Source organism: Serinus canaria, chromosome 9 (genome assembly GCF_022539315.1).
Source record: "Serinus canaria isolate serCan28SL12 chromosome 9, serCan2020, whole genome shotgun sequence".
Classification (NCBI taxonomy): Eukaryota; Metazoa; Chordata; class Aves; order Passeriformes; family Fringillidae; genus Serinus; species Serinus canaria.
In genome coordinates, this window is record NC_066323.1 from 7,870,850 (window position 1) to 7,895,589 (window position 24,740).

At 43.1% G+C, this 24,740-nt stretch overlaps 2 protein-coding genes across 11 annotated transcripts in view; one reads left to right on the forward strand and one right to left on the reverse strand.

The window, feature by feature from the left end:
* MCF2L2 (MCF.2 cell line derived transforming sequence-like 2) overlaps window positions 1-24,740 on the reverse strand; it is a 114,903-nt gene that overhangs the window by 55,193 nt on the left and 34,970 nt on the right. The window contains exons 14-15 of the mRNA XM_050977881.1: window positions 24,400-24,503; window positions 22,951-23,039 (exon numbers count right to left, since the gene is read on the reverse strand). Coding sequence (XP_050833838.1) covers window positions 22,951-23,039; window positions 24,400-24,503 — 193 coding nt within the window. The remainder of the gene's footprint in view (window positions 1-22,950; window positions 23,040-24,399; window positions 24,504-24,740) is intronic.
* Window positions 1,824-24,378, forward strand: B3GNT5 (UDP-GlcNAc:betaGal beta-1,3-N-acetylglucosaminyltransferase 5). Of its 10 annotated transcripts, XM_030226885.2 has the most exons (5): window positions 2,740-2,961; window positions 3,519-3,631; window positions 9,256-9,342; window positions 10,339-10,494; window positions 17,646-20,002. In XM_030226885.2, exon 5 carries the CDS (start codon window positions 17,986-17,988, stop codon window positions 19,120-19,122), a length of 1,137 nt encoding a protein of 378 aa, XP_030082745.1. In that variant the 5' UTR covers window positions 2,740-2,961; window positions 3,519-3,631; window positions 9,256-9,342; window positions 10,339-10,494; window positions 17,646-17,985; the 3' UTR covers window positions 19,123-20,002. The 10 variants fall into 10 exon arrangements, 9 of the variants coding, with proteins under 9 accessions (XP_050833844.1, XP_018768374.1, XP_050833843.1 ...); XM_018912829.3 differs by lacking the exons at window positions 2,740-2,961; window positions 3,519-3,631 and adding an exon at window positions 1,833-1,948; XR_001990265.3 differs by lacking the exons at window positions 2,740-2,961; window positions 3,519-3,631; window positions 9,256-9,342; window positions 10,339-10,494 and adding exons at window positions 1,833-1,948; window positions 22,051-24,378 and having other exon boundaries at window positions 17,646-19,194.

The window sequence follows — 24,740 nt, forward strand, 5'->3', positions numbered from 1 at the left end:
GGTCTGTGGGATGAATCCAGCAGCAGCTGGGCCAGGAGCACAACTCCACTGAGAGCACTGTGTGACTTCCTCGGGGCTCCTTGGAGATTCAAAGGCTCCAAAGGATTAAATGACAGATCTCTGATCCCAATCTCCTTGTGCAAATACATCACTGGCAAGTAGGCTTCTGTGTTACAAAGTATTTTATGGAATTTCTCTCCCCTTCCTCTTCCACTGGACAACAATAGCTAAACCATGTTGCTAATACAGTAGGAAGCAAGAAGAGCCCAGCACCTTAACACAAATCTGCAAGAATTACAAACCATTCTACAAAACAGTAACATCTAAGTATTTCTTCATGTTCTGTTGAATCTTATCAACTCATTATTTACTCTGAAATAGGGTCTGAGGTTTCCAGCTGGATGTGAGGCCAATGAGTGGCCCTTACAGGAACCAAACCCACAACCTAGGTTGATACTGGTGCCACAGTGTGAGGGACTGAGTGAAATGGAAAGGCTGTTTGGGTGCAGGGATGCACCTGCTGAACCCCCATCCCTACAAACTGCACTGTCCCACATCCTTTCACTGATAAACCATGCTGCTCTCTCTGAGCAGTGACCTGAGCCTGTGGGTGCAGGACAGCCTGATTACAGCAGGGCAGCTTTTTTCTAAGGTGAACTGAAAATTGCACAGAATTATATTATGTCTTTCTCCAGAATCAAACAGACAAAGAAAAGTCTGGGAAGGCTGCTATAACATATTTAGTCATACTAAGACACACAACAAGAGAAAGGAGAGATCAAGGGAAAAACTCCTTAGACCTTGAAGCTTCCCAAGCAAAACCTGTATTGCAAAACAACACATCCTTCCATAGGATCATCAGCTGCTCAAGTTTTACCATTGCTCTACTTTTGCTGGGTGACCTTGACAACAGTATTCCTATCTCTATTTTCTCTCTTGTGTGTGAAAAGAAAGCAATTCCTTGCCTCACAAAGATGTTGTCAGATTTATGGTTGCAAAGTGACAAACAGACCCTAATTGTCATGATATGCAATAGTTAAATTTCTGTGAAGTCAATGATGAGGTCAGGAATGATTCAGATCAATCACAGTCGTGTGAAAGAATTTGAGATACACAATGGGATTGTGTTTTATATTTATAGACAGTGAGAAATCTATGATTCTGTGATTCTATAAAATTACACAAGGCACAGCATTGTAGTGGCTTTTCAAGTGAATTTGAATGCCATTTTAAACCCAGTTTTTCTCTTTACAAAAGTTTGGCAAAAGTGTATTCAATGAAAGCACATTCATAGCACTTTGGTTTGTTTTTTAAATACTTCTGTCTCAGTCCTACTGTCCACGGAGACTGACTCACTATCGATGTTCTTCAATGAATCGGGCATTTCCCTCAGGCTAGTGTAAGGAAGTCACCAAGATTTGCGGGGGAGGTAGAAGAGAAAAAGAAACCCTAAATCATGCTCTTTTTCACTCCTCTGAAGATTCCCAACAGCAAAGTGAGACAAACAAGTTTCACTGTGACCTACAAACTAACTACCCAGCAATAAGACGTTATTTGGCACCTCGGAGACTTAGAGGAACGGTTAGCTAAACTTTTATGGCGTCCCCTCAGAAATATTTAAGATAGAAGTACTTTAGAACTTCTAGCACATCACTTTCCGCGAGGCGAGTGTCAGCTCATGACAGAGTTTTCCCACGTCGCGCACGGCAGTGTCAGCCTGCTCAGCTCCTCGGGAGCAGCGCCGCGGGCGGGCAGGGTGTTTGCGAGCAGCGGGACACCCGAGCCGAGCAGGGAGCCCGGGCCGGGCGCGGGGAGCGCGGCGCAGGGGGCGGAGTCGGTGGCTCCCGGGCCGCCGGAGCCCATCAGCTGCCGGGGAGCGCCGTTGCCCGGCCCGTCCCGGCTGCCCGAGGAAGCCAGCGGAGGAGAAAGCAGCTCTGCGGCCAGTTTGGTAGGTGAGATGCGGGGATCTCTGCTGGGCGCCGTCCCGCTGCCCCTGGCGCTTTCTGAACTAAGAGCAGTCGGGTTGTTGGTACCTCCGATGGCGAGTGCGAGTGCCGGGTAATTAAAAGTAGAGAAAATATTTCGAATTTCTAAATGCTATTTTTTCTCTTCTCTGCCTGGCTTCAGGGATTGTAAGAGCTGGTCTGTTCAGGGGAGGAGGGTGTCTCACTTCTCCGCGTTTCAGGAATTGCGGCTCCCTGCTTTGGACAAACGAGTTTTCCAACTGCTTTGTTTCCAAGGTTTCGGTGCAGACCGCATCCATTATCGCCGTACGCGCTTGCCCCTCTCCCGTCCTAAAGAAGGGTCTTGTTGGAGTTTAGGATTTCAAATTCCTGTCGCAAACGCAACCCAAACTTCAGTGTAGTTTTGATGTCTGTTCTGCGTAACCTTTTAGCAGATTTCCCCCCAAATCTCTGATTGTCTGGCAGTCGATTATGTGTAAGAAAAAAAAAAAGGCTAGAAAATGATCAGGCTTTTTGTGGTGCTTTCGGGGTCTTTCTCATGCCCTGAGCCTTGGAGGGAAAACTCGCGGCCGCTCGAGCATTGCGGTGAAACAGCCCATTCAAAGGCGCGCCGTTTCCTCCCGCCCCTTGTTCCAACAGCCCCTCCCGGCTTCCTATTCCTCCAAACTATTTTTTTTCCTTCAGGAAAAGTGTGGTTGTTTTTTTTTGGTTTTTTTTTTTTTTCTTTCCTCCACTGTTCCCACACAAGAAACTCGCAGATCCGGCTAGGAGTTTCTCCGCGCAGCCCTGCGTTGCAACACGGGGACGCGCCCCCGAGAGCGCCCGGGCTGCCGCCCGCCTGCTGAGCGCGGAACGTGGGCACGGAGCTGCCTCCGCCCAGAGCAGCTTTTGGGAACCCCGTAGGAAAAATCGGCACGAGAAATCACATTAGGCGAAAGAAAGAGAGCGAACGCTTTCAAAAACGGCGTTTGCGCTGAGCAAAACTTGGGAAAAAAAAGTATCTTTTTTTTGTCTGTGCTCTTCGCCAGGCTGCGGAGCTCCGGAGGGGGGAGGCTGGCGGCGGGGGGTGTGCGGGAATGGGCCCGCCGCCTCCTGCCTTTGTTCCCCCGAAGAGGCGCCCGCAGCCGCGTGGCTGGAATCTGTACCCTGCCCGCCGCCCCTCCCAGGCCGCTCCCGGTCTCTGCGGGTGCTCCGGGGCACAGGGTAAGGCGCGGTAGGGAGGATTTCCCATCACTGAGGTGGGGGCCGCGGGGCTGCCGGGAGGCGGCAACAGCCAGTGGGGGAAAGCCCGTGGGGGCGGCGAGGTGTCCTCCAGCTCGCGACTTTCCCGGTGCGTTCGATACTCCTGTGTTTCAAAGGTTTCGGGAGAGCTGGAGATGCCCTTGTTGCCGCGCCGGGAGGCGGGCGCGGCGCAGAGCCGCGGGTTCGGCTGGGCTGGGGGCGGCGGGACCCCAGGAAAGGGAGAATCGCAGCGCCGCATCCGCGCTGCGGGGAGCACAGAAAACACCTGAGCTGTTGGGGAGACAGTAGCTTCGTTAACTGCTTCTGCGCAAGATCTTGGAGGTATCCGGAGATGGGAGATGCCGGTGTGAGTAACTACATGGAGTGCAAGACAATGATAAGAAGCCCTGTAACTATCCTGACTCGGCAAGGCAGCGCAGAACTCTGTACGTGCTGCAGCATCCTCAACTCGGAACTACCCAGGGGCATGCCTGAGGATCTCTTAGCAGCAGTGTTGAAACTGCCAGTGAGGCTGTTGAAACCTGTTTTGTATGATGCTGTCTTGTTCTCACTTCTCCTCAGTACTTGCATTTCTTCTAGCAGTTGGAAAGGGAAAGGGTCTAGAAAAGGAACGGATTATTTTTCAAAAGGAAAAATAACTGCAATCTAAGGGGTTTTTGTTGAACAGGGCAGGAGACGGTAATTCACTGTTATCAACAGCTGTGGAATATTCTAGCAGTATTCCAGAAGCCTGGATTGTCATATAGAGCTGGGTGTTGCTCTGGTATTATGGAAGAAACTGGTTGTTTTTTCCCAGAACTAGCTTTATAGGAGTTCACCATCTATTGTATACAGAAATGTAGTATTGTAGTAAAAATGTGGGCTTTTTTTGCAGGTAAGGGGTTTGGAGTTTGTTTGCTTGTTTTTCTGCTTAGAAATTCTGCTTACTGGCTGTCTTCCACTGAGTGAAACAAAACTGTATCACTTTTTGCTTTCTCTGAGATCCCAAATTATTGAGAAACAAACTGGTTGCTCCTGCTGCCCAAAGCAGCAGTTGGGACAATCTCTCTGACATCTGGCCAAACTGGAGTAGTGAGTACTGATGCTTGGAACGGTAATTCACCTACAGATTAGGGAGAAGCATGTGGAAAACCCTGCAAGTCATGGCTTATCACTGGCAATGCCAGTGGCTGATGTGTTTGGTGTCACTCTGCACCTACAGTGTTACAGCATCCAGCATGTTTTGTGTTGCCTCTGCCATGGTTATCCCTCTATGCCTGAAGAGTTGTCTAGGCAATCCTCTACCTTGAAGATGTTGATTACTAGAAGTAGAGAAGTACTGAAGGGGTTTTGTTGGGAAACCTCCCTGTGGCATTGCTGTTACTGCAGTGGGTCTGGCTTGGCCTTGGGACTGGCAGAAAGAGGTGGAGAGAACCGGAACGTGATGGATAAGCATTGCACTACTGTGATGGATGAGCATTGCACTACCAGCTCTTCCTTCCACATGGCACTTGCAGAGTTCAGTCAGACACCTTCCTCAGCTTCCTAGGATGTGCACATCTCAAGTGAGGATACCTCACTATTCAGCAGACCTCAGTGATAACTAATCTTTCAATTCCTGTGGAAGCAGCATGACCTACCTTTGTCAGGTTGGCCAGAAGTGAAAGCAGGATTTTTCTCCGATAAAGGAGACATATACTTGGATTCTTTGCAACATTTGGGAGATTGTGGTCCAGATCCTGAACTGAGATCTGTGAACTCCTGAGTCTTCAAAAACTGAAATAATAGTCATAGATACTAGAGGTTTCACTTTATCATAAGTTTTCCACGTAGGACATTTGCCCCTGGCAGCAAAGGGGAGAGTGCTGTGGAAGGATCTTTGAAAGATGACACTTGACTTAAATTTTATAGTCAATGGGGAAATCACCACCGTGCATAGAAGTAGGATGATGACACACCTTGATTTGGGAATTACAACGTTTTAGAATGAACCTGTACCAGTCCTGAAATTTACTTGTTGCTTGGCTGGCTGTGTAGCCTGATCTTCAACTCAGAATTGTGGCTTGGACATGCTGTGGCTGCTATATGCCCAAATAACTCAGAAAATCTAACAGATCCCAAGGATGCCTAAACAACCTGCAAACAGATGACCTCAGAAGAAGGAAATGTTGTTGTAAGCAAAAGCAACATGTTTGAAGGACTGTTGAAGTGGGACATACATGTACACACTACAAAGACTACAGCCTGTAGGATTTCCTGCCTTGGCTTTTTGCAAAGCAGTTTCATGAGGTCAAGGTAGACTGTCTGGTACCAACTCCAGATTTCTGAATGTAGTTTAAAACTTGAATAAAAAATGGTCACTCAGAATTCCCAGGAATGCTGCCATGCTCTGAAGGTACATGATCACTTTTCAGGTGCTGAAGGTCAACCTCACCAACTCAGGTGAGGCAGGAAGTTGGGAATAAAGAACATCTTTTGTCAACACAGAGCATATGGTTGGAGGTGTTTTGGATATGGCAGCAAAGGAAGGGATTTAATTGGTCCTTTGCATTTGGAGATAAGGAAAATTTCTTCAAATTGAACATGCTGTTTGCCTGCTAAGACTGCTCACATTTCTTCTCCCATTGTATCCTGCATCATTTTTTTCTTCCAGTCTCACTTCCACTAAGATCTGAGGAGGCTTCTCAGACAAAACAGACCTTTTGTCTTAGGGCAGAAAACTTGTTTTTTCTTGTTCTTTAAACTGCTGCTCATCAGTAGAAGCTTACAAACAGCGCTACAGCCCTGTGCCCTCAGCACTCGATTAGCTGTGTTTTTGTAAGGAATATGAAACAAACAGAGGAAAGATGAACTTTCTGCTACTTGACTTAACTAAAGGATGCTTAGTCTTTAACTTGGCACTGTGCACCAGACTGTGCAATCCATGTGTTTTACTGTTAAAACTACACAAAGTGCTTTCACACAGAGTGCTTCCTTCCTTATAACTTTCCTGACTTCCCAGTAACATATTTATTGACTACATTTTTAGTAGGAAGCCTTCTAGTGGGTAATTAGGGTGGCAAAGGTACCATACCTATGACTAATTGTTTGCAGAGGTTCCGGCTGCTTTGTCAGCTAGTCCAGAGTTAAGTCCTGTGGTAATTACAAATACTGGCTTTCTAGTGCATTGTTCTCAAAGTTCAACTTTCTAGAACGATAAGGCTTCTTTAGTGACATCTTTGCTTTTCCTTCTTAAGCCACTCTTATGTCATCCCTAAGTCATCCCTGCCTTGCAAGCCTCCACTCCCATCTTTGTAGCTTCCTTCTGCAGTCCATGGGCGGGTGTTTTGTGGTTCTTTCCCATTGAATTGCATTTGTAATTTCTACTTTAACTGCATTCCACTAAACTGTCCTCACAGCAGCTCCTAATCTGGTGCTGTGTGTATGCAAGTGCCGTAGGTAGTTTGTTACATTCTTGGCTTTATATTAATCTTGCAAAGAAGTGTGTATGTGTATATATACACATATATACAACAGATATGTATCTTTGTATATATGTAAAAATATTATTTTACAGGCTCTTGATGTTATTGATTAGTGTGATCTATTATCCCTTTCTCCTAAGCTGAGACAAGCACTTCTACTTAAATGCAAATACAAAAGTTCCTTCATTGAATTTACAAAGACTGTTTGCGAAATCTCACTCCTTATTAAATACATTGGGAGTGTTTAGCAGCTTCTTTGTTTGACTTTTCTTATCTGATTTGCATCTTGAGGAACTCTTTGGTTAGCCCTCTGTTTTGTGGCTTGTTGTGGCTGCTTGGTAGCAGCTCTCAGGGAGGCCACTTGAGCCATGGTGAGCTTGAACTGCAGGACGCTGTTCCTCAGAGGCTGCAGCTCTGTGTTCCTCCTAAGTGCATGGGGTAGGGAAGGAGGGGTGCTTTGCTTTGCTGTGCTTTGCTTTGCTTTTCTGCCATGAGCCTGTGCTCGTCCTGCTCCCCATCTTTAATAAAAGCGAAGAGCAGGCAAGTATCTCCTGTTCAATCCCTGACCTTGGTGCATTGCAGAAGAGGCTCTATAAAAGCCAAAATTCTCCTTAGTTCCCACAGAAGTAGGAGAGGACTAATGGGATTCATCCCACCTCGTTTGCAGACAGGCTTAAACAAAGCCTTGCACAGCTATTATCCCAACCAATCTGCAGCTCTTTGTATATGCTGATGGTTCTCGATCCACATTATCCTAAAATCTCAAATGCTTACGTCTTTCTGGCTGGCTTGAGGCAATCATGGACACCCCTAATATGCAGGTAGAAGTCTTCAGTACTGAATCTGTTTTTAAATTTTCAAAGAACTATCAGTTTGTTATGTGAAATATTTGACTGTCCTGAAAACTTTAAAAAGTACTACCCACATAAGAACCTTGAAACTTATGTAATCATAGAAAATAATTGAAATTAAACATTTCACTACTGAGCTAATGGAAAAGGATAGCTGGATAGGTGAATCCAGATGTCATAGAAGTGCTAAATCAGTGGTGAAACTTTATCCTCTCTGGTCTTTTTTGGTGGCCAGCTCCTCAAGTACACTTATAATAGCAAAACTTTGCCGTCTTATATAACCTTTCCTCCTAACTGACAGCTCCTTCCCAAGAAGTGTGATTCTTTATACAAATAGAGACTGGAGAATATGAACCTTACAGGTTTGGATAGTGCTTGTTTGTTTAGGAGTTTGGTTACTCAAACTATCTCCTGTGCCTCTTAACATTATGTTTCTTCAGTTTCAATGCTACAAATATTTCGGGCTATTTGGTCTGTGAAAACTGTGAAAGCTTTCAGAATTGAAGGCTGGAAGTTAGGAGAAATGGACAGTCTGATGTGTTCCTATTTCTACATAATGATGTGCCTCGAGTTAGAGTGACTCTTTAGTTGAATTTAAGGTGCTGTTTGTGTAACTTTAATTTTAAAGTAGTTAAAAATGTAAGTTCTTTAACTTCTGCTAGTATTTCTTGAATGACTGGTACTTCATGCTTTTATAGAAAATGTGTGTATGTGTATATAGTAAATATAAACTTCACATTTACACAGCATCTACACAGTTCTATCGAATTACTGCTGAGCTACCCCAAATGGTAATTAATCTCTCAAGAAAATAACTGCAGTACAAATGCTGAACAAGAAATGAATGCGTGATCGGACAGGCTGATTGCTTGATTCAAATAAATGCATTTCCTATGAATGAAAGAAGACAATCCACTAGATGGGATTATGCAAGAAGCAGACAGGGTCATTAACAACTTTCCTCTTCCCTCAGCCTCGAGCAGAATACAGCATTTCTCTCTTTCTGCTTAAGTGCTGGTGGTAGCTATGCATGGCAGTGAGTGGGAGGGGGTGAGGATGAACAAGAGCAGACTCTGTTCAGGGCCAAAGAACAGTGGGCAATGACTGTCTCTTCTTAAGTGCATGTAGGTCTGTGGGTGTACAGAAAGATGGAGTGGCTTGGGCAATATTTGCTCTTGGTGATCTCAAGGGGAGGCCTCTGAAGTGTTTGTGGTAGTGGCAGCTCCACTGCATTCATGGGAGAGGATGAGCCATATTAGGGGTCATCTTAAAGAGGTTCTCTTCCTCATTATCATTAAGCAGAAAGATAATTTTTTAATAATTAATTATATATGAACGCGCATCCTTAGATGTTGATGGAGGTATTGTTTTTTTCCACAGAGCAGCTTCCTTTCTAGGCTGATCCTGTAGTTTAAAATACTAGACTGTGTGTGTAAGTGTGTGCTTTGTGCGTGGTGGATTCAGCGTAGCGTTGGACCTTGTGCTTGCTGGGTGTGTGCATGTGGTGGGGAAGCATGGCCTTGAAACTGCAGACCTGGATACCTCCCTGACAACAGAACTGAAAATGTTCCACCTATGTTCCACCTATGGCTGATGAAAGAGTTTTTATTAAAAGTGGTGTTGGTTCTACTGAAGGGATCTTAGGATGGGAATGAACTAGTGTTTTCTGCAACCCAGCTTTTTCAAACTCTTGTGGATGTGCTTTGCAGGTTACAAGCAAACCTGAATTTTTTTCTCCCTGGGCTCTACTTGTAGGTTTGGGAAAGGATTTGAAACAGAAAAGAGTGATGCAGGACTTCTGCCATGCTCAGTTGTCTATAGAGCATAAATGGTGTCTGGACGGTAAGTCAGCAAGAGACTTGGCTGAGTTCAATGAGCCATGCTTAAGAGAGCAGCTGAGATGATTTGGGAAGTCTTGATGGGATGATACTCTGCTATATGGACTCAAGAGTTTACCTGGTCTGTGCTAACTTCAGTGCAGAACAGGGAGAGTCAATCTAACAGAGCACTAAGAAAACCCACCAGCTCCCACACCCTTCAAGTTAACCAGAATATTTGACATTTTGAATTCCAACATGTTTTATCATCTGAAGGAGAAACACACAATAATTTGGCAAAAAACACTCTGCATCCTAATCTAAAACTGAACTTACAATTCTCATTTGTCTGTCTTTTTGCCTCAGTGCTTACATTGTAGTGGCCCATGCAACATGCAAGCTCTTGCTGCAGTGTGGGACATCCATTTGGAGTTTGATGCTGAATTAGGTTAATAGGCTACAGTATTGTCTGAGGAAGAGGGAGAGACTGGGAAGCAGATGAGAGAATATTTACTCTGTAATGAAAATCTTAAAACCTAGAAATGGCCATGGTACAATGGTGTTAGCCTTTGGTTTAAACAAGTCCTTCACACACTTTCTGACTCACTGCATTATTTTAAAGTACTCTTACTGGGCCAAAGAAAGTTTTCTGAGAGGCCCCATAGAAAGGCAGCTTGAACTAGTCTTACAATTAGTTGTGTCAGTCTGAAACTTGACTTCCTCTTTTAGTTTGGCGGCTAGCATGGAAAAAGTCTGCTTCAGATACTTGTTCAGCTTGATCTTCTGTTCCTGCAGACTGGAACAGAAATCACCTTGGGTTTGTGGGGAAAATAGGCAGGAAATAACATCTCTAAATCAAGCTGCAAATAAATATTTGAATGGGCTTACTTAAAACAGGCACCTGAAAAAATTATGTTGTAGCCTGATGTAGCTCTTAACTGGAACATGCTATGAAACAAGGACAGTATTAATATTCAGTATTAATACCTAACTATGGAATTTTCAATTTCTTGTCTTCCAGTGGTGAGTTTTGTACTGGACCCTCAAGTGCTTGATATTTCACAATTGCTTTCTCTAGTATGGGGAAAAGAGTTTTCTTCAATGTTCTGCTCAAAGCGTGCCATGTTAATGGGATGTCCTTCTTGGAAGATTGTCTGCAATCCACTTTTGTAAAGAGGTGAAACACTAATGTGGGATAGAAAGTAGTGATGAGCCCTTTGTAATGCCTCTTGTGGTCCTTGCCCACTTTTGCAGGCAAGCTGTGTTTATAATATCCTGGGAGTAGGTGTTATTATAACCACTAGAAAATTCATTGCACCACTTGCACAGAAGCTTCCGGATAAGACTCCAATTATGAATAGAGCTGATCTACTGTAAAATGGAGAGGGAGGTGATTCTCCAGAGGCTATGGTAATGGGGTAACATCAACAGCTGCAGTTAATGTGCTCTACTCCTTTTCTACCTCTTTTTGCCTTGGTGCATGGGAGTAGAAAGGAACGTGTGCCAGAGTCATATGTCTTTAAATGCTGGCACCGTGAAAGGGAACTTACACAAATTCAGACTGCTGCTCAGTGCACCATTAGAGCTCATTGCTGCCAAAACAGATGTGCTGGATTGTACAATAGGTGCCATTACAGCCTTTGTAGCTGAGTCTCAAGAGTTCTGACTTGTCTGTGTGAAAGTTGAGTGCTTAACTTAGTCCCTCCTCTCAGAATATGAGGACATGTGGCCTCAGTCATGTCACTGACAGACAGAAACATCAGAATCCTATTCTTACTGTCAGTGCAAAGAACAGGCTCTTTTCACCTTATCTGCTGCATGTCAAGCAAAAATAAAAATCATGTTGGTGCTTGTGCATTTTATGCAAAATCCCTTGAACTAAATGACTCATATTTTGGAGACTCATTCTGGAAAATGCTGTCCTTCCTTCTAGCTTGTATGGGGAAGAGTCGTCAGTGCATACGGGAGGTTAAAACAACTGAGAACTGCAGTCTCATGTAGACAGATGCTTGAAAGATGTGGTCCTGCTCCGCTCCTGCCATCTCCATAGTGGCTGTTTTGGACAACTGATCTTGATAAAAGCCATTTAAGAAGGCAAATCTGTCCTTTCTGGCAGATGTCTCCATTTACATTGGCTTCTAGCAGCTGGGAAGTTTCAGATCATTTTAGGGGAAATCATACTTTCTCTTTCCACCCAATAGTGGAAAATTAGAAGAAATAATTCTCTTTCTTTCCACCCAATAGTTACAGTAAGTGCAAAACCTCTGTAGAAACTAAATCTCTATTGGCAGTTAGCTGCTTCCTGGCAGTGCTAAGCATTTACAACCTGTTTCTGCTTCCAACCCTGAAGGAATTGAACTGCTTTACTCAATTGCCATCTAAAGCTTTGCCATCCTTTTAATTTCTCTGCCAACATTGCTCAGCACTTGCAAGTTTTAGCCATCAGTGAGAATCAGCAATTTGGCACAGTTTCAAAAGGCTCATTTTTCTTGGTGGTGTTGTAGTTATTCTGATATAGAACTTCCCTGGACAAAGTGCTGTGCTTCAATGCCCATTGTTTTTAATAAGGGGATTCCTCTTGACCAAGCAATTTCAGAGTCATTTAAGGAGTTTGTGTTTTGGAAAGCATTGGATGTTCATCTTCATGGAAAGTCAGGTGTCTGTTGAACCTGAGAAGTCCTCAACACATACACAGAGAGCATAGTAGAGTGCTACTGTACCTTCCCAGAAAACTGTACCCTGAGTAGGAGCTGCAGGCAAACCCAGGAGCTTGCAGGTGAAGCCTGCATTGGAAATTGTAGAAGATGGGTTATATGTTCTTGAAACAAAATTTGCAAAGCTACCGTCAGTCATTGCTGCATTATGTTCCTTATTGATGCAACATCTGTGACCTGATCCTAAACTTTTCATAGATCTTTGGAGCACAGCACTGTTTCTTTTTGCTAATTCCATTGCCATTGTGACCAGGTTTTCCTAAAGAATACTTGCATGAATTGGCTTCCATTTCTCAACAGTTTGGACAGAATGAGATGTAACAGAAGTCTTTATATTTTTGAAATTATTTTCTTCACAGGCTGCTTGTGACTTTTCATCTTGGTTCTTGCAAACTATGTAGGAAGGCAGCCTTAGCTAAGCAACTTACTGCATCTTTTTTTTCCTAATGTGACCATTTGTCACTATGTCAGGAAGTCCCAGAAGTGCCAGGAACTGTTCTTCATTTTGTGGCACAGCTCACATAAAAGAAGAATCTGAAGATTAATATATAAGTGCTTAACATATAAGAAGTTTTTAAAAAATGGGAAGTGAAGAAGGAGGACATAGGCTTGGGAAGAGATAACAGATAACATGACTTGTGAAGACATAAGCAACAAAAAAACCATGAGAGGAACCTGGTTTACATTATCTTGTAGCTAAAGCTGTAAGCAGCAAAGTCCATTCAGGTTTTGCTCCCATTAACTTAGACACGTACTTTAGCCATCTTCAATTACTCGATTATAATGAAAAATCTTGATAAACTTGTGTTTTGATGGCTTATTTGATGCGTGACCTTGACTAGATTTCCTTTGGACTTTGGGTGTAAACAGTACCTAAATCAAAACTAGAGATGGGAGAGTTCAATTTCACAGGAATTATAACTGTTTACATTCCTTCAAACACAGCAAAAAAGTTTTGAATTCTACTTAAAAAATAAAACTCTCAAACATATCAAGACATGTTCTTTGGACCCCATAGCCCCTTTCTAAACAGATTTTGAAAGCTTCAAGAAAATCCAACTCAGTCTTTTCAGGATTACGTCCATACACTAGGCTTGACACATCTCTCTGAATTGAAAGCCAGGCAGTGATAATCTTGGCCCATGCAGCTTTAACTGCAACATATCTGCCTCTGTCACCTCTGGCTGGGCACATTCCTTTAGTGCTGTAGAAGTGGTGTTGCAGCTTGGAGGACATCTCATGTCACATCTGACGTCAGGATGGAGCAAGCAGGATGGAGTGCAGCTGAAACAGGAGCTGAAACACATCTCTACAATGTGCCTTCTAACCTGGGTGTCCACTGAAGTGTCACACAAGCTGATATGGAGTAGCTCATGTGACAGAACTATCCTGACCTTATAGCAAAAGTCTATCCTAGGGCTTCAAAATTTCTGTAGTACCAGAGCCTGGCAGTAGCCTTAGAACTGAAAAGACTGAAAGCATTAGATACAAAGTTACATCTGGTTCTACGAAAGAAAACCCTTGAGTCCTATTGTGCACTTTGGTTAGGCACAGCTTGACCTCAATTAGCCACATTCTGATATTTCCTTCAGGGATTCAGCAGGTTGCTTTTTGGGGGTAAGAGGATGGGAGGAGCTGAATTTGGATTATTGAGCAACTATATAAACTCCAGAGCTGTTGCAAGCTGTGGAAAGTTGGTGTGGTAAGGATGAGAGGGCAGAGTGACTGTGACGTTGTCCCCAAAAGCCAAGGGCAAAACATGGACATAGAAAGCAGCAGCTCTTCAGATTAATTCTGTTTGGAACTAGGTAATGTTTGAGGTCTCCAGTCTTTCTTAAAGTTCAGTAAATCTTCTGAACTTTAACCAAGAGTTGCTGATATGAAAGGGCCAGTTGCTACAAGTTGATTGTAAAAAGTAGTTTTAGTTAATGTAGTGTTTCCTGGTATATCCTGGCAAAGCCACTTGTGATCTGAACTAATCTTCTGTCCGAGGTGGGATGAGTAAAAAATAACGTATTATGATCTTTGTCCTAAAATCCATGTCATGCCTGGATCTGGTGTATTGAAGTCCAGCTTGTGTATGGTACCACATGACAAAATTTGTAGCTGGGAATTTTGAGATGTTCTCCCTGGGCAGTCTTAGTTGGTCTCTTGGATTTAGGTTCTTATCAGGTTGGTGTTAGTTGGAAAAAAATCTCCATGTTGGATGTCTTTTGTGTAAACATTGTCTCTTTGTGGTTCTTCCTGTGAGGGTCTCATGTCTAGGGTGTCTTTATTTCTCTTTAGGATGTGTCTTGTCTGTCTCTCCTTAGTTGGCTTTCCAAAACTGTTCTACTTCTATCCTGAAATAAATTTCATACTGACTTTTTTTTCAAAAGTCAAAGTAGGTCCCTAAGGATTTGCTTTTCCATAGTGGTCACTCTACAAACTATTGAGTTTGCAAGTCAAACTATGCCAGCTCCTCTTTCACCCTAGAATATATTCCAGATGCAAAACACAGAACAGCGAACAGTTGCTACAATGAGTCATGCTTGTGGAAGTACAGAAAGGTTAAATAACAAACTCCTTCAGCAAAGACAGGATTTGCTACAGGATGGCAAAAGCCTGCAGTACTTGCCATTCGGGGAAATACCACAGGCAGTTCTAATCTTAAATCTGTCAGAAAGAGGGGCAGTTACAGGAACTGTGTATGGATTTGTGGTTCTTACAGCCTTTCTCTAGTGTTAGAGTGGATCTAACAGCTTTCAAGCCACAAGTAAGAATTCTTAACGCACAGCAAGAGGAAAAACACCTCAATTATGGTCAGAAAAATTACTGTCAAGCACGGTTTTATCTCTGTTCCATGGTGTTTCCTCTTGCTAGGGAGAACACATTGATGAGTTAGACTGCTTTCTTTTCCTGGAATGATGAAATTTGAATAGCAGCAAATAGCTCCTGTGGTATCTCAACCTGTTTTCCTGTTAAGGGAAGGACAACATGACTAAGTCCAAAGGCTGGGTCTTGTAAACGGACTATAAAAATTTCTGACAATCAAAGAGACTCTACTTGTGCATTTGTACCTTCAGTGTACATCTCCATGCTTTTTTGGAGAGAAATGGGCAAGTGGGTATAGATCTTCTTAAATTTCATCAGTATTGCTCATCTATAGTCACATTTTAAAATTTTACCTGAGAGGTATTTTTCTGAGGAGGATTCTGAACAACTTTTGTTTACTTATGGTTCATCTAATTCCACTGAACTAGAACAAGGAAATGACAGCCAGACTGTTCCAGCACTTAGCCAGTAAATTTTATGGCTTTGGTTTGAGTGTTGTTGGTGGTTTTGTTTTTTTTCTGGAGACTGGTTTTTCCCCTAGTGGGGGATGACTGTCATGTAGGTTAGTTTCACTGCTAGCTTGCAGTGGCCATGCCCTTTTTATCTGTGGTGTTGACTGTTGTCTCCTTTTACCAGATGGCTTTGGCAATTGCAGACTGTTTCCCGAACTTCTTATCCAAGTGTAATCTAAAAAAGTTGTATTTGGTGATGAGTATCCCTGTGTTTACCAAGGTAAACTTTGCTTCAGGTGGTTAAATAGATTGCCTTGCGCTCCCTTTGCTTTCAGTCCTCTGCTTTAAGTTTATCATGATGGCAGTGAACAACCTGACTACCTGGTAGCTTTCGACCCACTCCTTCAAAAGGAGCCACCAAAAGTGGGGATTTCTATAACACTCCAGCTTGTCTGCATCCCTGTGCTTCATCTGAAACAAGAGTAAGCTTTGCAATAGCGTTCTATTGTAAAGTTGCTGAGTTTATAACTCTGAGGTGCATTGTTTAACTTCATGTTTCCAAAATAAAAAGGGTTTAAACTGATACTATAAAAAGCGCTGACTGACTTTTATTCACCAAACTGCCCATACAGCTTTTCTGTTATGCATTGCAATCTGCAATCCTCGGGTACACCAATGCATGGTTTCCATTTTGAGCAGCCGGTCCCCTTCCTGGAGCACCACAAAATTGCCCCAGGTATTCTTATCACTGTATACTCTGTTGTGTTCTCATCCTGCTATTCTAGTTGCAAGACTTCAGATGGATAAAACAGTCTCAAAATATTTGTGTTGCACATAACTTCTGACTTGAAAGCGATAGCTTGTGTTCTCTTGCTTCTGGGGTTGTTTCCATGCAACAAGTGCTTAGTTCGTGGGATGTCATTCCTTATAGTTCTAGTCCTACACTTCTTGCTTGACGGCTATTTTCGCCTTTTTATGGGATGAAAAGTAGTTGCTACTTCAGGCTGCTCTTGTTTATTATACAGCAGAGACAACTCCGGCTGCAAGAACCAAATTTTAACGTGCAGGGCAAGAAGGCTGAAATTGGGTGGCTTTTTGTGCTTTGGATTCTTCACTTAAATCCCGGCCGGTAGCAGAGACAGTAGCGCTGTGTGAGCGGCGTCCAGAGGTGTACCTGTGGCAGGGTGCCTAATGGGAGAGCCAGTGTGTCTGTGTGTCAGTCCGTGTGTCCCGGTAGCTCGGGTGCCCGGCAGGGCCGGGCAGAGCCCGTGTGTCCGTGTGTCCGTGTGTCGGTCCCCTCAGTGCCCGGCGGGGACGGGCAGAGCCCGTGTGTCCGTGTGTCGGTCCCCTCGGTGCCCGGCGGGGCCGGGCAGAGCCCGTGTGTCCGTGTGTCGGTCCCCTCGGTGCCCGGCGGGGCCGGGCAGAGCCCGTGTGTCCGTGTGTCCGTGTGTCGGTCCCCGCAGTGCCCGGCGGGGCCGGGCAAGCCCTGTGTCCCCGTGTGTCCGTGTGTCGGTCCCCGCAGTGCCCGGCGGGGCCGGGCAGAGCCCGTGTGTCCGTGTGTCCGTGTGTCCGTGTGTCGGTCCCCGCAGTGCCCGGCGGGGCCGGGCAGAGCCCGTGTGTCCGTGTGTCCGTGTGTCGGTCCCCTCGGTGCCCGGCGGGGCCGGGCAGAGCCGTGTGTCCGTGTGTCCGTGTGTCGGTCCCCGCAGTGCCCGGCGGGGCCGGGCTCTAACGGCCGGCGCGGGCTCGCGGCGCCTCACGCCCCGCGGCAGTTGGGCCCAACGGCCGCTGCCCTCAGGCCGGCGGGGCCGGGCGGAGCGGCGGGGCCGGCTGGGGCTTCGCGGCCCCCAAGGTGCGGGACGAGGCCATCGGGGAGGAGGAGGGGTGTGGGCAAGGGGGCGGCGGGGTGGGGACACGGAGCGCGGCCGGGCGGGACCCCGAGCGCTGGCCCGGCACTCGCTGGCCGGGAGCAGTCGGGGGCTCCGCTTGACTCCGGGTTCAGCAGGCTGCCGGCCCATTGGCAACTTGTAAACCCGGCCGTTTGTAGCGTGCGGCGCTCTCCGAGCTTAGGGGAATTTTAAGACATTGTCATCTGCCGGCTAACAGCAGTGGGGGTTTCTAAGAAAGAGGTTTTTGTGTCAATCTCTCTCACTGGCCTCCACAAGCTTGCCCCGGGCCACTGACCGCCTCTGACTTGCTGCCAAGTCGGCTCTTTTTTTTGTTATTTTGAGTGGGACAGACGTGTGTATGTGGGTGGTGATGGGCAGTGACTGAGCTCATTTCCATGACCAAACCTAAAACCAAATGTGTTAATAACAGCTCACTTAAACTTTTCTCCTCTCCCCCTTCAGAATTGGCAGGTGTTCATCTTCATGAAGGAAAGAAACACTAGAAGCTCTGACTAGAGCTGTAGTGTTTGGTTCAAGATGCCCCAAAGGGAAAATACTCATCTGCAAGTCTCTTCTTTCAAAACTGCCTGTGTTCTTTCAATCAAAGAAAAACGTTTTTTGAGAAAGATGACTTGTGAAGTCTGTGAACAAAGCTGTCTTCACAAGGATACTGAATGAAAGACATCATGCCTTACAAGGGACACTGGTCTTGAAGGGTGACACTGTGCTCTTAAACTAAAACACAGGCACTGTAAAAACACTGATCCTGAACAAGAATAAGGATTATAAAAACTGCATCAGAATGTTTGTTAGTCCCAGAAGAGTCAGAAAATGCCATTTTTTGCAGCTGTGTGCCACTTGCTTCATACTGTGTCTCATGATTTTTTGGGTACCATTTGATAATGACATTGTGAGCCATATGAAGTCCTATTCCTACAGATACCTCATAAATAGCTACCATTTTGTGAATGACAGCTTGTCTATCAGCAGGGATAACCTGAACAGAGTATCAAGCTACCAGTACTTGATCAACCACAGAGAGAAATGTCAGCAGCGGGATGTCCTTCTTCTACTGTTTGTGAAGTCTTCTCCTGAAAACCGTCATCGAAGGGATGCAATTAGACAAACTTGGGGTAATGAGAAGTATGTTCGTTCTCAACTTAATGCCAACATTAAAACCCTTTTTGCTTTAGGACGACCAACACACCATCTGCAGAAAACACAGCAGCAAAGAGAACTTGAGCAGGAAGACCAGAAATACCAGGATTTGATTCAGCAAGACTTCTTGGATACTTTTCACAATCTTACTCTTAAATTGCTTTTGCAGTTTAGCTGGGTGAATGCCTACTGTCCTCATGCCAGGTTCATTATGTCTGCAGATGATGACATATTTATCCACATGCCAAATCTCATTGCTTATCTCCAAAGCCTCACACAAATGGGTGCTCAAGATCTCTGGATTGGTCGTGTCCATCGTGGATCCCCTCCCATAAGAGACAAGAATAGCAAATACTATGTTCCATATGAAATGTACCAGTGGCCCTCTTACCCTGACTACACAGCAGGAGCTGCATATGTAGTATCAAATGATGTAGCAGCTAAAGTTTATGAGGCTTCATTGACTCTGAATACAAGTCTTTATATAGATGATGTTTTCATGGGTCTCTGTGCCAATAAAATGGGAATTGTACCACAATATCATGTATTTTTTTCTGGGGAAGGAAAGGCTCCATATCATCCCTGCATTTATAACAAGATGATGACATCTCATGGACACGTAGATGATCTTCGCCAGCTCTGGAAGCAGGCTACTGATCCCAAAGTTAAAAAGATTACTTCAGGGATTTGGGGTAGAATGTACTGCAGACTAGTCAATATTGTGCTTCTCTGTAAACTGTACTATGTGGACACATATCCTTGTTCAGCTGCGTTTTCTTGATACTTGAATATCTGCATTGAAGATCCACTGAGCCAAGACAGAGCAACAACATTTTAGGTGTTGATCCAAAATGTATGTAAACATGGAAAGAGGTAACATTTACACGTGAATACTTGGGGTGGGCAGAGGGAGAGGAAGAAGGTGGTCCCAGGGTCCCAGATTCTGTTCAGAGACTCATTGGAATAGCTCTCCTGTTGTACTTCAACTTTTTACATTGTAGCCTGTTTTTTTACACTCTTCAAGGGATGCAAGTCTGGATTATAAGTGAACTATAATGGACTTCACTTCTAGACTTTGAAATGCTTGTTGAAAATATCTGTTTCTTTGAACTTGTCAGTAAGTCTTGATGGTTTTTATAAAAGCTATGTGAACTAAGGCATGTGGCAAAAAAACCCCTGTTATATCAGAATGGAGTAGACCTTCCAAAGCATGAGGAAAGTGGAACTTCTGACTTCATGAATGAGGCTATCACAGTAGTTTAAGGTAGTGTAAACACTCTACAAATATTCACCATTTCTCAGTGCTTCATACAAAGTCAGTCTGGACCTGCACAGCTGACAAATAGTGAGTGCTGGAAATTAAGACCTGCTACAATTGTTTTCTCAAAGCTGCCTAAATCTTTAAAATAGGGAAACAGTGTTTGGATGCCCACTGACTTGGTGGTTTTAAATAACAAAGGAACGCCCTTTAGAACCTGAAGCTACAAAAAAACAAATACCACTCATGTGACTGGTTGGGTTAATATTTCTTTGTCTTCTGAAAACTGAATCAGCACATTTTAAAAGTCTAATCTTTAATAAGCAAATAAGTTAAGTTAGTTTTCTTCTAATAATGCTTCTGTTTTCCAGTATTCTAGAGGTGAAAAGCAAGCAAAAGTCCCCGGGAATGTTACTTAGAGCTAGTTAAAGACTTAAAAAAACAAAAATTTCATGCTTGTATTAACAAAGAGGGAGGATTTTTTCTCTACAAACTTTGACTTTCCATTGAAGGGATAGGGAGATGGTGATTCACACAAACTCAGTACACAAATCACAATAACTAAAATGTTTCTCCTGAAGTCAAAATTGTCTTTAAATTTCAGGGTTGTTGGTGTCCACAAACCCCTGTACCTTGAATATATCTCAGTGTTAGTATCACTTGCAAATGAACAAAATGCCTGTGCTTAGTAAGCCAAAACAGAGCTAAGTGATGTGCAGGCTGCAGCCCTTAGGAGTTGTCCTGTGGTGCCATAAAGATACTGCAGAGAACCAGAGTTGTAGGCTGCCTGCAGTCCTTGCACAGCTCAGTCATGGTGCTTCCACAGACTCTCAGGACAGATATCTTAGTTGCTAATTGCCAAACCTGTGGCAGCTGTACAGGACTTGCTAGTTTGAAGCTGTGAGTAATAAACTTGGTATAACTAACTGCTACTGCTCTTGGAGCTGTACTGCAGGTTTTCTGGTTTGAATGGATAATGGCATCTGTCAGTGCACACAGAATCCAGGAGTGAGCTTGCTGACTGTTCTCTAAGCTGCTTAGATGGAGGGTAGGTAGTTACTGGAACTAAGTCAAACACATAACTTCCTATCATTGGCTTTGCAGAAGGAAGATAATAAGATTCCTAGCTGGTCCCAAATGTTGGCCATATAAAGAACTGACAAAGAAATCATTTATCAGTGTCAGAATGACTGATGAGTATAACAGCTATACTTCAGAAGGAACAAATCTAATTCCTTTCTTGCCTAAACAAATGAATAATAGTACTGGGGATGTAGATCTTTATAACCTGTTGCATACAGAGAAAAATGCACATATAGAGAAAGTATTGGATCTTGAAGGAAAGCTGCTTCGTCAGATTTCTGACTTCTTGTGAGCCATTTAAATCAACAAAACTGCACAGCAAAACTGCACTGCTAGAAAAGCCACCCTGTTCACTGAAGGGAAAGAGGGTCTTCATAGGCAGTATGCAACCAAAATGTGCTAGTAAGACTGTAGTCTTCCAGCATATCTACATGTTGGGATTTGTTTTCACTCATACATGCAAAAGTAAAGTAATTTTTAAGTAGCTTTAACTAGCTAACATCTAAAATGCTGCTTAAATGTAGTTGACATTATCTGAAAATCACTTTTGACCATTGAAATACTTTTACAGTTGGTTTGAGCTTTGTTTGGATTGTTTCTTAATCTTTAAAGGGCCTTGATGCTTGTAGTATGCATTTTCTTTTGCTGCAGTGAAAAGAAGTTGCTTGTTGAATAAAAAGGAAAGCATGAAGGCACTCCTTTCAAAAAACAGAAGAGACATAGAGAACTTCATATTTTCTGGTTCTAAACACAAATTAAGATTTGTACACTTCCATCAAGAATCTTTTTTAACAATAGTCTCAGTGCTCCAATGCAGGGCTGATAGGTTTTACTTCAAATAAAACTGTATCAGCCTGAATGGTCACTCCTCATTAAGATTTTGACATTGTTGCACAGCATATTTAATGCTATTTTTTTTATCTGTTTGTTTGGTTTGCATCAGTTTCCCTTTGATATTACTAATTTTTATACAAAGTATTCAATATTTATTCTTAAATTTTGCTCTGTACCACAGAAAGACAGTTGTTTTGTAAAATTTGTTTTGAATAAACAGACTTATTTCTTTTAAAAAAACCTAAGAATACAGAAAAGTTAAATATCTCTTGTTGCTTTCTTTGTAACTGACAGGATCAGTTCTGATACTTTTAAGTGTTGTTCTGAGTTCTCTTTTACAAGAGGACTTCAAACTGCCCCTCTTTCCCCCCCCTCCCCGCCCCTGGTGTGTACAAAAAGCAAAACTGGTGTTCCCAAGAAAAGAGAGAGCTCACAAATTTGTTTACCAAGCTTCTAGGTCTGAAGTTGTATAAAATTGCCAGGTATTAAAAGCTGAACCTTTTGCTAATGTTGTAATTTGTATGTTCTCTTCAGGAAGCCGTTCCCCTGGAGATGTGTATCTGTCTACACAAGATTTCAGATCATACTTTGCACCTCTGGAAAAAGTAGCTGATGGTCTGGGGACCAGACATGGTATTTTCATAGGGTATAATTAAATTCAGATAATTATGATTTGTATGTCTGTCCAATTTGTCTGACATAATGTATCAAGTTAGGGTTTTTACAAATGGAGTCATTTGCATCAGGTAACTCCAGTGTATAAGACAAGGGCATAACTAAAGCACAAATTTTCTAAACGATAGTGAAGAAGAGAACAAAGGAAATTAAGTCAGGATTGTGGCATTTGGCTTCTTGCAGGGGGATTTTGTTGTGGGTTTTTTGTTTTCTGGGGTTTTTAATTTAATTGTTCCCTTTGGCCTAGAAAGTTCAGCTAAAACTGGGGTTGCTTGATAATTTTTGTTGAAGTAAGTGATTTAAGTATCTGGTGCTTTAGAATGCATTGATAATAATATTTTTCTCAAGCTTTTGCAGAAACTTGAGCTTGCAGTTAAAAAACCCAGAAGCCCCTCAGAGGTATATAGTCCAATGTGAATATTCTGAACACTATGAGAAAATCTTTTAATAGCAGGTTTTTTTGTAAATATATGCAAGGCTTATTCTAATGACTTCTTTTCTCAAATTTTGTAATTAATGCTTCTAAGAGAAAAAACCTGTAAAAAAGCCCCAACACAAACAAAATATAACTCTTATTTGCTTTTTCATCTGATAGACTCGGTATAAATGCATGGCTGTAAGCATTTCAGTGACTTCATTCTTGCTAATTATTTATTAATCTTGGGGAACTTCAAAGAGGTTGTAGAGAATGTGCTACAATGCAGCGATTTTTATTCTAAGAAGAAAAAAAAAAAATGTGGCTCATATGTGCAGCCTTACCTCCTCCTTGTTGACAAGTTCTCATCACTTTCACTAGTCACCAGGACTCTGCTGGATCCTCCTTGACTGGCTTCGTGCATCACTTCAATCTAAATGAGAAGGACATGTTAAAACTGAAAATACTTAATTGCTGATGCTTTTATTTAGAGAACTTCAACTCTGAAAGAATAAAAACCAGATCCTACCTAACCTAGAAAGTCATCAGACAAGTTCAAATAATTGAATTCTAGATGTGCAGAAACATCTCCTATTTATATTCTCCATCTTTGCTCAGTTTTGGCATGGAGGCATTCCTTACTCCAGGCAAAGTCATTATATTCTTGCACCACAGAAGGGGAATTATCTCTTTGTGTAGATAATTATGGGCATAATAATCTGTTCCTTAGACTCTGCAATACTATTTTTTTCCTGTCTGAAGCCAACACAAAAACTTCACAGCTCCTGAGTTCTTTGTAGAATGCCCTGTGGAGAAATGTGGGAATCCTCCGTGTGCCTCTGAGAAGTGTCTGTGTCCCAGCATCAGTGCTGGGCGAGGCAGTGCCGTGCACAGGGACCTGTGCAGAGCCCGTGCCCAAGGTGAAACAGAGCTCTTGCACAGCTCCAGTGTTTGTTTTGATAAACACTCACACACTTCCTTGTCCAGTCTTGCAGAGTTGGATCATTTTGAGTGCTCTCCAGGCAAGTTTTAAGCAGGCTTTTCCTCCTGCCTGCAGTTTTAAGAGCAGCGAGCACTTGCACTTACTGAAAAGCCAATCTATTCAAATTCAGTTAAACAACCTATCTGCTGAGTTTGCTGTTAATCCAAGCCAATATCTAAATCCCAGCAGAATCCAACTTCCTGAGCACTTTCATTTTTAGGGGCTGATTCTTACATTCATATTGCTAAATTATTTAGCTGGTTGATGATAATGATGGAATCCAGTAACGAACTATCCTCATCTGAACTATTACCAGAACAATGGGAGGATAGGAAGGGGGCATAATTTGCAGTGTAGTCGTGGGAAGTGGATTTAAAAATTAATGAATGGATGTTTTGTAAAGCCTATACCACACTGCTGCATACACCTAACTATGTGGGAGAAATGCAACTGATTATCTGCATTACTGATGAGAGTAAAACTAATAGTAGAGTCACTTTGAGTCTAGCCAAAGGGGAGACCACCTATATGCTCCTGCTGGTAAATGTTTTATTCTGTGCTTATTGCTGAAATTGTGGGCTGTGCCGGCCATTTCAGAAAATGGACTGCATTTACTTTTTGCTTTCAGCTTTAAAGGAATAAAGATGAAATGTATGAACAAGTCAGGGATGTGGATAACAGATAAGTTGGGTTAAAGTAGCTTGTCCTTATCAGAGAGTTAAGCTAGCAATGCTCCATTTTTTTTAATTCCAAGTATAGGTATGTAGTTCTCTCACAATATGGGATGTCCCCAAATTACAGGTAATCCTACCTTAATTCCACCTTTTGTCTTCTTAATGCTTTTCTTTTTTGATAACTCTACTTCAGAAACAGTCTTTGGAGGGCAGGAAATTTCTGTAGACCTCCTGTTGGTAGCTGAAAGAGTAAAAAAGAAAGTAGCATTAGAAAATGTGCTAAAAGTTAAAATTCTACTTCCTAATCAAAGCAATGAGCCAAGTGGTAAATGAGGCCTGGCTTAGAGAACTGAGCAGTGCTGGAGCAGTGATGTTGGTGTGAAAACCCTTGCTGAAAGCAATCAGCAGAAAAAGTGGAAATCAGTTACAACTTTGATGTCTGGATCTCAACTTGCAAGCTCAGACAGCTCCAGGTGAT

What these genes read in the sequence shown, in the direction of transcription:
- B3GNT5 (XM_050977887.1), top strand. Translation starts at nt 17,986, where the DNA reads ATGTTTGTTAGTCCCAGAAGAGTCAGAAAATGCCATTTTTTGCAGCTG.